This window comes from Squalius cephalus, assembly GCF_949319135.1.
Source record: "Squalius cephalus genome assembly, chromosome: 1".
NCBI lineage: Eukaryota > Metazoa > Chordata > Actinopteri > Cypriniformes > Leuciscidae > Squalius > Squalius cephalus.
This window is the reverse complement of record NC_137122.1, coordinates 31,874,605-31,887,446: the sequence shown is the minus strand read 5'-3', so window position 1 is coordinate 31,887,446 and position 12,842 is coordinate 31,874,605. Positions and strand designations below refer to the sequence as shown.

General features: G+C 36.3%; 3 protein-coding genes across 4 annotated transcripts; 1 reads left to right on the top strand and 2 right to left on the bottom strand.

Moving 5' to 3' along the window:
- Positions 1–2,410: 2,410 nt before the first annotated feature.
- On the bottom strand, positions 2,411–4,407 carry snn (stannin). The gene is made up of 2 exons (XM_079873733.1): positions 4,151–4,407; positions 2,411–2,859 (listed from the first exon to the last, which is right to left on the bottom strand). The coding sequence occupies exon 2, from the start codon at positions 2,759–2,761 to the stop codon at positions 2,498–2,500; it is 264 nt and encodes an 87-aa protein (XP_079729859.1). The 5' UTR covers positions 2,762–2,859; positions 4,151–4,407; the 3' UTR covers positions 2,411–2,497.
- An 871-nt stretch (positions 4,408–5,278) lies between these two features.
- Positions 5,279–8,998, top strand: litaf (lipopolysaccharide-induced TNF factor). 2 transcript variants are annotated; one of them, XM_079873707.1, is made up of 4 exons: positions 5,279–5,713; positions 5,976–6,197; positions 8,147–8,303; positions 8,393–8,998. In XM_079873707.1, exons 2-4 carry the CDS (start codon positions 5,984–5,986, stop codon positions 8,499–8,501), a joined length of 480 nt encoding a protein of 159 aa, XP_079729833.1. In that variant the 5' UTR covers positions 5,279–5,713; positions 5,976–5,983; the 3' UTR covers positions 8,502–8,998. The 2 variants fall into 2 exon arrangements, with proteins under 2 accessions (XP_079729833.1, XP_079729832.1); XM_079873706.1 differs by having other exon boundaries at positions 5,420–5,713; positions 5,973–6,197.
- Positions 8,943–12,593, bottom strand: rmi2 (RecQ mediated genome instability 2; the record flags this gene model as incomplete). The annotated part of the gene is made up of 2 exons (XM_079873722.1): positions 12,213–12,593; positions 8,943–9,094 (listed from the first exon to the last, which is right to left on the bottom strand). Exons 1-2 carry the CDS (start codon positions 12,511–12,513, stop codon positions 8,943–8,945), a joined length of 453 nt encoding a protein of 150 aa, XP_079729848.1. The 5' UTR covers positions 12,514–12,593.
- Between the last annotated feature and the right edge of the window lie 249 nt (positions 12,594–12,842).

Genomic DNA, 12,842 nt, shown 5'->3' with positions numbered 1-12,842 from the left:
TGTATTCAAATGGAACAGTTATTTTAAATTCACTGTAAACCCTTAAGCTCAAAATAATTAATTGGTTTGAGTAGAGCCAACTCATATAATACAAATGTTCAATCAAATTAACTTTTATGAGTATTTAGAACTTTAATTTTTCTTTTGAGTTCACAAAACTGACACATTTTAAGTCAGTCAAGTTTTATGAACTTGTTTTAAAGGAACACGCCGACTTTAGCTTATTCACCGTGTCCCCCAGTGTTAGATAAGTCCATACATACCATTTTCATCCCCGTGCGTGCCTTAACTCAAGATGAGATGCATGGACTTATCTAACTCTGGGGAATATGTTGAATTTTGTTATTCTAGTTTAGAAAACTTTATGTTGGTTTTTGGGGGGGTTGCCATCATGGTGACCTTAGTTTGAGAACAGCATGACCTTAGTTTGAGAACAGTGTGTGACAAGTGTTTTATGTTGCTGTACAGTCAGCATGTGCTGTATTATGCTAATGCTGTCAACACATTGGGTTACCTATTAAGTTTTTCCACTACTTAAAATATTTAAATTGAGATTGCACGATAGTCTCAAACTGTGTATGAATTAGCTTACTCAGATATTTCAAGTTAAGAGCAATTAAAATGTATGAGTACAAAATAAAAATATGCAAGGTTTTAAAAGTAAAATTTCTTAACTTAAAAAAGAAATGTAACTGATTACCTCAAATTATTTGAGTTTTGCCAACTTATTCGGGTTCACGGTGTTACGTAATTTGACGTTACTGTTTTACTGTATTTCAGATTAAATAAATGCAGCCGTGGTGGGCAGAAGAGACCTCTTTTAAAAAAAGAATGGGATGAGATATTTTAATTGTCTTTTCAGATAAAACACTGAGCTGATAGTAAAAACTATTTGTCAACTAAACTTAAGACAATAATGAATAGAGTATACTAATGCACACTGTCATAGAGATGTGTGGTAGGCCTATTTCTTTCCAGTTGTGGGCTGAAATGCGGTTTGCCCTCTGCTTTTTTGTTGGTCTTGCACCAAAGACAGGAAGTGTTTTTGACTAGTATGACTAATATATACAATTAAAACATGGGAACTTAACTTTTGATGTTAAAAGAAAACCACACATAAATGCTCATCACTCATGCAAAATATCACAAGAGAAAAGATTTACATTTAAAACAAACACAGAAAACTCACGAGCAGACATTTCCCCAGTAACAGGTGGTTTATTGTTCAGTACAGTCAAACACTGGACAGACACACAGGCTGGAGTGACAAAAGCAATATACTAAGCGCTTTAATGATAAAAAGTAGCTTATTTATCTCAAATTGAATTAACATGCATGTACTGTCCTTGTTTTTTCTGTATATTGAACAGCACATAATTCAGAAAAAAAATCTTGTCGACTTCAAATGTGTGACAGAACCCTAAAGATTTGATATTAGTAACATCAATTAAATCATAGTAGCGCTGCTTTTTCAGGCTTCAAACTGACATTTGCATGAATATTGTATAAAAATAAATCATTTGTCTCACTTTCATCTTACATGTACAAACAGCAAACATGACGTTATCACAAACATATTTGGAATTAAATAATACTGTGAAGAAACAGATTAAAAACTCAAGACAATGACTTTTCAGTATCCAGCTGCGCATCCAGTCATCTATAAAAATGATATTTACACTTTCAAATGACCCTTTCGCTATGTAGAAATGTGCTCAACCACGAAAAAAAACAAAAACGAACGCCTCTGGGGTCACGACAGTATTCAACAAGAATAAAAAGACCTCAGTCATTGGCTTTTCGTTCTTTTAGTGGTTTCCTAGCAGATTTGGACCGGAACCAGCTGATATAAAATCACATGAAAGATAAAAAGAGCTAATGAAATCATGATCCTAAACATGACACAATATAATGTAAGAGCTTTCAAAAGTCAATTTACATAATTTGGCAAGTCATGGTATCCTGAAGTGCTTCTTCGTAATGAAAAACGACATTCCTTTTTTTTTTTTATTGCAATTCAATAAAGCATTTCTAATGGAATTCTAAAATATTTTCCTGAAAAAACAAACAAAAAAAAAACATTTAAAGCTTAGACATCAGTCCATTGAAATGTGTTGAATTTCCTAACACCAGAGCCAGCTCTGGATGAAATGGTACAGTAAAAATACAACTAAAGAAAACGAATGAATCTTGATTTAGCTTCAGAACTCGGCTACAGCTTTACAAATGAACAGCATTGCACAAAACGCTTACAGTCGTTGATTTCACATTATAACAGGGCTCTACCACCACAAAATGGGGCGAACAAATCAACAGTCAAAGCAACTAGACAACTGCATGCACTAGGTTTGCCTTCGTTTATCAGCTTGTTTAAAATACGGAGTGGTTGTTCATTCAGTGTTGAGTGATATTGTAAGGGTTGAAATTCTTCGAGACTGACGGAGTCTAAAAACTGGACCCACTACATAGTATGCATTGCGAAGGCAGATGAGGGGAACTAGGTGTGGCTCTCGGTGCCATTAGGAGTGAGCTTGGTCTTGTGCTCCACCCGCGGGCCTCTGGCCGAATACTGGACCAGCAGGAAGGGCTCCTTGGTTTCGCCTTCTCCGACGATGCTTTCCTCATCTTCAGACTGGCCGATGCGCTGCAGCCGCAAGTAGCACCAACAGGCAAGAATTAAAGCCCCCAGTGCGGCGACGGCGATGAGTATTACAATAATGGTGACGACCCCAGTGGTGGGGCTATGATCCATGATAGACATCCTGTCAGTCGAGGGAAATTCAGTTGCTGGCCTTCACAAGTCCACCAGAGGCAGTTCTGCAGGGTTCGTGTAGGTTTGGCTGATCGCTCCTCCTACATCTGAAAGACAAAAGATGACTGACAAACTCAGGATGATTCTTCGCTGTAAAAATTTTAAAACATTGTCATTTTAGCTGTAAAAGACTAAAAATGCTACAGTAAAAACCTGGTTGGTGGTAAGTTCCCTTACTACATTTGGGGGAAAACTATTAGATCTAACCTTACATTTCATTTCACAGTAAAATACTGTTAACTGTGACATTTTTGAGAAGGGTAGAGCTGCAGCCTGGAGATCTCCAAATCGGGGTGTGGCTTCTTCCTATTTCTTCTTCAGATCTTCTCATTTTGGAGATCTCGGGTCTGCAGCTATACCTACTTGCCATTTTATTTGCAGTGAAAAGCCGTAAACTGACATTTCCAGAATTCCCTGTGTGACACATTTGTGTTTAAAAAAAAATAAAAAAATGTGTTTAATAATTATAATAATGTTTAATAGCAGATTTTTTTCTAAATAAATTATGTACATTATGGGTTTGCATTATGGGAGTCATTTGTGATACCATGCTGGTGTTTTGTATATGTAGGGCAGGCTATACATGACAAGACACTGTGCAACTTCCATAATTAAGTGTTTATCATAGCTTGTGGACTTGCGATTAAAGGTATAAAACAGATTTTAGTACCTTAATTCAGCAAAAAAGAGCTGTCAAATTTTCCAGTCAAAACATGTTATCTTTTGTTTTAAATTGTAAAATGTACAGGCTGTTCTGTAAATGTGTTTACATTTTTACTGCATTTTTACAGAAACATTCCGGAAACCACAGCAGCCAGTGTTGTTTTTTTAGTGTACAATAATCACATATTCCAAGAAACTTCCTGAAAATGTTCTGCTTCTTGAGATATGCGACAAACATTTCATTTTTCAACTTTACCTGCGTCACAGTTAATTAAACGCCATGGTTCCTTAAAGCCACAGGTTATGCAACGCATTGCCACGAGCATCTTGGCGAAGACTTTCCATTTTGCCCACGCGCCAGTGTTAAATGCGCTCGAGCTTGAATTAATAAGAGTGGCACGAGGCCTTTCCGGTGGCACTAACTGAAGCACCATACAACATTCATGCAGCACAGAGCTATATCAACAAAAAACGACAGCAGCAAGTATCGCTGCCGCCGTTGTTTTATTATTTTAGCCCAAACAATGCTTTTGAACGGGGAAAAAAAATAGACATTTGCCACAAAATAGCGATTTTACGCGATCTAAACAAGCCTTAGACGTAATGGACAGCTTTTATCGAGTACAATTAGAGATATAAAAAGAAGAACAGAAGGTAATTTAAAGTCAATCTTACCTATACCAGGCCGATTTTTATCAAAGAATAACACTTATGTGCGTTTTGCGAACCATTTCGTGCAATCACGATAGTTCACGCTCGCGCGCGCTGACAGCTGCAAAAACACAGTCCGCGTCCAGTGATCCAGATGTTATGTTATATACAGCAACATCTAAATCCAGTCGCTAACATCTCCAGTCCGAGCAGATATATAAATAAATAAATGCACACAGCTTGTCACTGTGCAGGAAATGAGATCACGGCTGCAAAAAGGCAAATATCCAATCAAATCTAATGGTGCTCAGTATATGCAGTACAGAAGGACTTCCTATGGGGGTGATATTCGTTTTGCATTCACAGATAAATGGAAAGAGACTAACTTACGTACATAGACAGTAAAATATGTAGGCCTATTTGTGAACATGAAACATTGCATAATCTACACCTTTCCACCTACAGACATGCACTAGCCTATATAATGTTTTGCAAGTATTCTCTCTTCTGCAGGAGGGTCATTTTTACAGAATAACATGTGCACTATCAAGTCCTTTGGGGGAGAAAGATAAAAATAGAAAAAGCAAAACACAACACAACATATAGAGACACCATAATGTAAAAAATAAAATAGTGCTGTCAAATTGATTAATCGTGATGAATCACATCTAACATAAACTATTTTTGTTTTAGAGAGAGAGAGAGAGAGAGAGAGAGAGAGAGAGAGAGAGCCTGTGAGTGTGTGTGTATATACAGACACATCTATATCTAAATCTAAATCTATATCTATATCTGGGTATAATGCATATATAAAGTTTTAGTTTATATATATATTATATATATATATATATATATATATATATATTATATATATATATATATATATATATATATATATAATGACATATAATAGAAACAAAATATATATAATAAAAATAAAATAAATTGTATTCTTACATTACCTACAATAATATAATTAAATGCACAATGTTTTACTTTTTTTAATTCCGTGTCTTTCAAAGAAAGGATGTAAATGCACTTTTTATTTTTTATCAATATGTACTACTGACACTTCATACATTTACATATTTATGCAAATGCAAATAAATATGCAAATAGATGGATAGAAATAGAAATAATGGAAACAATGCTAGCCAAACCAAAAGCTATATCATTCTTATCAAGGCATTTAACCAAGAGAAGCTCCTATATTTCCCCCCAAGGTAAAGATATACGAGCACAAATAAAGGAAGTAGTGAGTAGAGCTGAACCGAGTTAACACTAACAAACAGTCTCACTGGGGACTCGCTGCCTGTAACTCATGTGACCAAATACGGAACTTGAGGGAAGGTCGAAACATCTCGCTTTTGTAAAAATTCCCAATTGCTACTTGTCTTTACCTATACTGTATAGAAATTGACTTCACATAACACATATAATATAATCGACACTTTCCAGTGTGATCTTAAACAGAGCTCAGCCCACCCATCTGTATTGCGGAAATACAGCGCGTACGTAACAGAAGTAACAAACAGGAAACGTTCCTTTATCGCTCGCGAGTCTGTTCACAAGAAAACGAAACAAACAGTAAGTGTGTATTCCTTTCAAGTAAGTGTTTCTATCTTCTGACCGATCGTCGCTTTATCGATTTGATGTTACAACTCTCACAACTTTATTGCTATTTGTATCTTAGTTTTTTTTAGATTACTTGTATTCTCAGAAAAGTGAAGCTTGCGCTGATCCGTCGGGAATTATGCAATAGCTGCTACTCTGAATAACGTGACAGTACAATAACCACTGTTCTTATATTTACTAAAAAGCTTTTGTTGATTTGAATTTGAACCAGCAGTCGAGGCGATGGCTAGCGCACCCCCAATGGAGACAGGAACACTTGTGGGATACCCGCCTCCTCCATCATATGATGAGGCATTGGGATCAAACCCAATGTACCCAGCAGGGCCCTACGCTCCGGCTGACCAGAAGGCACCTGTGCCTCCATATCCACCACAAGGCTACGGCCAGATGTATCCAGCACCACCCCAACAAGGTCAACCTATCACCACCCCTGTTGGTAATGGCTTTCACTCTATTCCCCCACCCACTACCATGACTTTATCTGACCACACATTTTTAAACTCAGAAAAAACAAGTATTTACAAGATACAGGTTGTATACATCACTCAGAAGGTAAGAATAATTGTCTTAAGACAAGACAGATCTATCTTGGTTGACTTCTGCTTTGATGAACCACATAAACCAACAGCTAAAAAACAGAAGCTGGTTGCATCAACCACTTCCAGGTTGTGTGATTTACTTACCTGGGTATGTTTACTCAGAAGCGAAGCCGATAACCTCAACTTGTGGTTCCAAAACCTGAGGTAACTGTTAGGGTAAGTTGCCAAAGCAACTTATTTCCTTATTTGCTCCAGAGCAGGTTATGTTCCAGGGTTAGTTTACCTCAGAGGTGTAACTTCAGTAGTAACATGAAAAGATTTATCTTGAACTCTGTCATGGAAACTAGTGAATATAAACCTTATTTAAACAATTGAATAATCAATTCAAAAGGAATTTATAGCAGCTTGGAAAATGGATTCATCTGCATACAGCAGTGTATTTTGAGTATTCTTAGTATATCGGTTGTAAACTCGTTATTGCGGTGCATTATGGGATTAAATGAGTGAACTCAATAATGTCCACTATGGTTTCGGACACCACAACAAATGGCTTTTCCTTCAAATAGTGCCTATACCTTTAAGGGTATAGGGGGCGATTTCGGACATAGCCGCCTTCTTAGGGTCTGTTTTCATGGTGACTCCTGGATAATGCACTCGGTTGAGAATGTCTTTGTGTGGTCACTCACCGCTAACTCTGAGTTTCATACCCCGGGTTGACTGAACTTACTTCAGACACCGGTTTTTGATCCTGCTTACCTCGAGTGAGCAAGGTTTGGGTTAATCAACTGAGGGTGTAGGGTATATATAAACCTTGCTTTCTGGAATACCAACTGAGATTTGTGTTTGTCCTGCTGAACCCACAATAAAAAAAAAAAGTTGTTGATAACTTCTTTTAAATATTTATATTTATTTATCATTTAAATAAAAATATCTTGCATATAAGAAATTATATTTCATGTAAAATCTTTTAATAAAATGTTTTAATTTTTAGATATTTGATTATAATTTATTTAGTATATATATATATATATATATATATATATATATATATATATATATATATATATATATATATATTCATTTCCTTTCACATAATTATATTTAAAATCCTTATTTTTTCAATAGGACAAATATCTTTCATTAAACATTTTCCTAAGAGTTAAAACCAATAAAAGCACACATACATCGACTGCGTCCGAAAGCTTAGTTGCCTCGATCGACTTTGCAGGCGGTGTTTGTGCACGCAAGCACCTCAAGAAACTGATTTCGGACATTCTTCTCAGGCAGTGTAACAGTTTAATGATCTACAACTAAACAGACAGAGCTTTGGTGAAAACTAAGTGAATATTCAATTACTACTACGATAGTAATTTCTAGCTAGAAATAACATCAAAAGTGGAAAAAGTTTACACAAACTGACCACCAACCAACTTTCAGATCTTTATTTTTATCTTAACGGTCACAGAATGTAAGGCACAGTATTGTGGGATGTCATAGGGAGCAAAGGATACATCTATGATCAGATGAAGGGATCTCAGGAGACAGGAAGTGAAGCTAACATTGGATTCGGACCTACCTTGGAACGCGTCCTTTCCAACATTTCCAGCATTTTTCTGCTTTTGGACACAGCCATGATCAATACCTGAGGCATTTTCACTAGTCTTCCCGTTACTGATCATGTTAATGTGTTTGTTTGTTTTTTCCTCTCCCACACTGTTCCCAGTACATCTATTTTTTAGTAAGCCCCTGATATTTGAACTGTTAATGTATAAGAAATCATTCACTTGGAATAATACTAAACATACACAGCACAGTGTTTCTAAGCATTCTTCTTGTTGTCCTTCAGTGTCGGTTCAGACCGTGTACGTTCAGCCTGGTCTGGTTTTCGGGGATGTTCCAGTGCAGACAAACTGTCCAGTATGCCAACAGAACGTGATAACCCGTTTAGAGCATACATCGGGAGCATTAGTCTGGCTCTCTTGTGCGGGCCTGGCCATTTTTGGGTAAGATAAAGCATTGCATGATATCCAGTTTTGGTCTTTAGCACAAGGACATTCCCCTGATTGTTCTGCTCGTGTCTCTTGTGTTGTAGATGTATCTACGGCTGCTGCCTGATTCCCTTCTGTGTAGACAGCCTGAAGGATGTGACACACTACTGTCCGAACTGCAGCAGCGTTTTAGGATCCCACAGGAGACTCTGAAGTGGTCGTGAAACACACCTACTGTGTATTTATAAAGGAAATAAGGTTACAGTGAATCAATTATTTAGCAAGAGGTGTTTCAATATCTGGGTATCGACACAGACATGTATTCAAATATAAACGCACACCTAAACATACTCGTCTTTTCTTTGTAAACTGATTTAATTGAAAAATAAATGTAACCTTTTTTTTTACAATTGTATTAATGCCACAATGTACTCTCTGTATGTGATTCGTGCATAATTACAGTACAATTAGGCTCAGTTAATCAGACTGACATAGAAAAATATCACATGTATATAAATAAATACATCTATGCTTTCTCACTTAAAGCGCCTGTTGTGTGCATGTTTTGTGACTTCTATTTACTCCCTTAGTTTGCTTAGCAAATACTGTGAGAGCACAGAGATGCACAAAGAAAACACATCAGTGAAACAAGATTTAGGGCAAAATCTGCTGGAGATCTTCTACTTCATAGATCCAGTTTTTTCGGTGAATCATCGCATTTTCAGAAAGATCTGCCATCTTCACAGCACGCAACACCGGCTCTGGATTGTGAGACTGGATGACACCCATAACCATGACGTATTTACCTGCGGACAAAAACAACCTATTTGTTTTCATAGGAAAGATAACACTGCAAATGCAAAAATAAAAATGCCTCAATGGTGAAAAGATCTTCTTTGTGGCATGTTCGCTGATGTAACCCAATTAGTATTCACGAGTCATACAGGACATGTAAATAAGCACAAAGTAACACTAACAGTATTGTTGTGGTCCAAATGACTTACTATGCACTATGAACTCATCCCTCTAGTGTATGATTTTTATACGGTTATTTTGTTCTGAGAGTCTAATGCCCTCGCCCTCTCTAGATCGTAGGAAGTGTCCAATAAAGTGCACTTTTTCAGTGTGAAAACACTACTCACACTATTTCTACAAAATGACATAGAATAGTGTATAAGAACGCACCTTATATTTTATATTCACTTTATATGTACAGTACTGGAAACATCACTTTTTTAAAATGTTTTTGAAAAAGGTCTTATGCACATCAAAGCCTGCATTTAATTGATCACAAATACAGAAAAAAAACAATGTTGTGAAATATTATTACAATCTAATAATGGTTCTCTATTTTAATATACTTAATTAAAATATAATTTATTCCTGTGATCAAAGCTGAATTTTCAGCATCATTACTCCAGTCTACAGTGTCACATGATCCTTCAGAAATCAGTCTAATATAATGATTTATTATCAGTGTTGGAAACTGTTATGTTATGTACTGGTATGTATATTTTTTTATAACCTGTGATACTTTTTTCAGGATTCTTTGAGATATATATATATATATATATATATATACAGTGCCCTCCACAATTAATGGCACCCCTGGTAAATATGATCAAAACTGGCTGTAAAAAATAAATCTGCATTGTTTATCCTTTTGATCTTTCATTCAAAAAATTTGCAAAATTCTAACCTTTCATTGAAGTAAAAGAATTGAAAGTGGGGAGGAAATCACATTATGAAATAAATGTTTTTCTCCAAAACACGCTGGCCATAATTATTGGCACCCCTAGAATTTTTTATGAATAAAATATCTCTGAAGTATATTCCCATTAATATTTACCTTTATTTAGCACACCAGGGTGACTAGGAACATGAAATTGTCCAGCTATGACTTCTTGTTTCACAGGAGATTAAATATGAGGAAACACAAAGGCCAAATTCCCTGAATCATCCATCACAATGAGTAAAACCAAAGAATATAGTTCTGATGTGCAGCAAAAGATTGTTGAGCATCACAAAATAGAAAGTGGCTGTAAGACAATAGCTAAAGAATTGAAAATCCCCATTTTGACCATCAGGACAATAATTAAGAAGTTATAATCAACTAAAGATGTTACGAATCTGCCAGGAAGAGGACGTGTGTCTATATTGTCTTAATGGACGGTGAGGAGGAAAGTTTGAGTGGCCAAAGACTCTCCAAGGATCACAGATGGAGAATTGCAGAGATTAGTTGAGTCTTGGGGTCAGAAAGACTAAAAAAAAAAAAACTAAAAAAAAACCTACATCCCCACATGTTGTTTGGGAGGGTTTCAAGAAAAATCCTCCTCGCTCCTCCAAAAATAAACTCCAGCAAATTCAGTTGTCAGACACGACTGGAACTTCAAACAACACAGGGTTTTGTGGTCAGATGAGACTAAAAAAAGAGCTTTTTGGCAGCAAACACACTAGATGGGTTTGGTGAACACAAGGATAAAGAGTACCCCATGTGTACAATTTAATATACCATTGGATCTTTAATGTTGTGGGCATATTTTTCTGCTGGAGGTCCTGGACTTCTTATTCAAATACATGGCATCGTGGATTCTATCAAATATCAACAGATAAAAAATCAAAACCTGACGCCTTCTGCAAGAAATCTTATAATGGGCCGTGGTTGGATCTTCCATCAGGACAACGGTCCAAAACAACAACAAAATGAAGCATCTGCCATGACCGTCCCAGTCCCCTGACCTGAACCCTATAGAAGATGAGTGGGGTGAACTGAAGAGAAGAAGCACCAACATGAACTTGTGAATCTGAAGGATCTGGAGAGATTCTGTATGGAGGAATGATCTCTGATCTCTTGTCAGGTGTTCTCCAAACTCATCAGGCATTATAGGAGAAGACTCAGAGCTGGTATCTTGGAAAAAGGAGGTTGCAAAAAGTATTTAATAACAGGGAGCCAATAATTATGGCCAACGTGTTTTGGAGAAAAGCATTTATTTCATAATGTGATTTACCCCCACTTTCAGTTCTTTTACTTCAATGAAAGGTTAGAATTTTGCGAATTTTTTGAATGAAAGATCAAAAGGATAAACAAAGCAGATTTATTTTTTACAGCCAGTTTTGATCATATTTACCAGGGGTGCCATTAATTGTGGAGGGCACTGTGTATATATATATATATATATATATATTTTTTTATTATTATTATTATTATTTTTAAAGAACAATTTATTTATGCTTTGTAACAATAACAATATGCACTAATCATTCAAAAGTTTGGGGACAGTAATTTTTTTCTTTTCTTTTTTGAAAGAAATTAATACAATGTATCTGTAGAAACTAGCAAGATGAAAATGATTTTTTAAAAAGTGAGTGTCAGGATTTATATTGTTAGAAACGACTTCTAGAATACATGCTGTTCTTTTTAAAAAAACTTTTTATTCATCAATTAATCCTGAAAAAAATGATCATAGGTCCCAAAAAAATATTAAGCAACAAATAACACATATTTAGTTAGACTTCCCTTTTTTTCCCTGATATTCATCATTCCACAGGCTCAGTGAAAAGATGAATATCAGAAAAAAGGAAGTCTAATATTACAGACCTTATGAAGCCCCGCCCCTTTTCAGCGCTGTGCTCGTTGTCTTTTGACTTCCGGTCTGTATTTCCACAGCGATCTCGCGTATATTTATGAATGAACGGCTCGTTTTAAAATCTTCCCGGTCGACTGACATTTGTTAAGACATCTGCTTTAAACATTGCAATCCTCATGATAACTTTCGTTAACTTTACATTAAGTAAATCCACTTCAAAAGCTAATGACTCCTGGACAGCAATGCCATTGAAAATATACAGAGCGACCGCAAAAAAACGGAAGTTCAAAGACAATATTCTAAAGATGGTCTTAAAAACATATGAAAAGCGACTAACCAGGACTCAGGCAGGGTTTTCCTTTCGGCACGCTGTTGATGCCGCCGACGAGGAAGTTTCCTGTCTCGTCCAGGACGAGCACGGTGTTGTGATCGGGCTGCACCTCCAGCACTGTCCCCTGCATCCAGACCATTGACACCTGTAACGACGAGCTCCGCTCACCCGCTCCCAGTCGTCGAATAACATACTCTGACCTCCCGCCGGGTGTCTGGCACTCTTTCCCGTCACGCAGCTGGCTGGATAACACTTTCACTGGAGGACTTCGAGTTTTTTCTGCACAGAGAACGCTTGCTCCCATCATCTTTTATCCTTACTGCCGCTGGTCGTGAAAAGCGCGCTATTTCTATTTTAAATGAACCGGACGTGACGACTTTATTTCAAAATAAAGGCTCAGAGTATTCAGTAGAACAAACTCACTCTGTTAATGAAGTCTCTTAAAATTGTAAAAAATTCAAAAGCTATGTCTATTGTAAGATATTATGAATCTGTATTTGGCGTCTTGTGAATGTCTCTTTTTATTTTATTTTATTTTATTATTTTTCTTTTTATTTAATCATCTTTGGAGTTTATGTCATTCATGCCTGTTTTTTCTGTAATGTTATTTACATGTTCTAAATAATAATAATAATA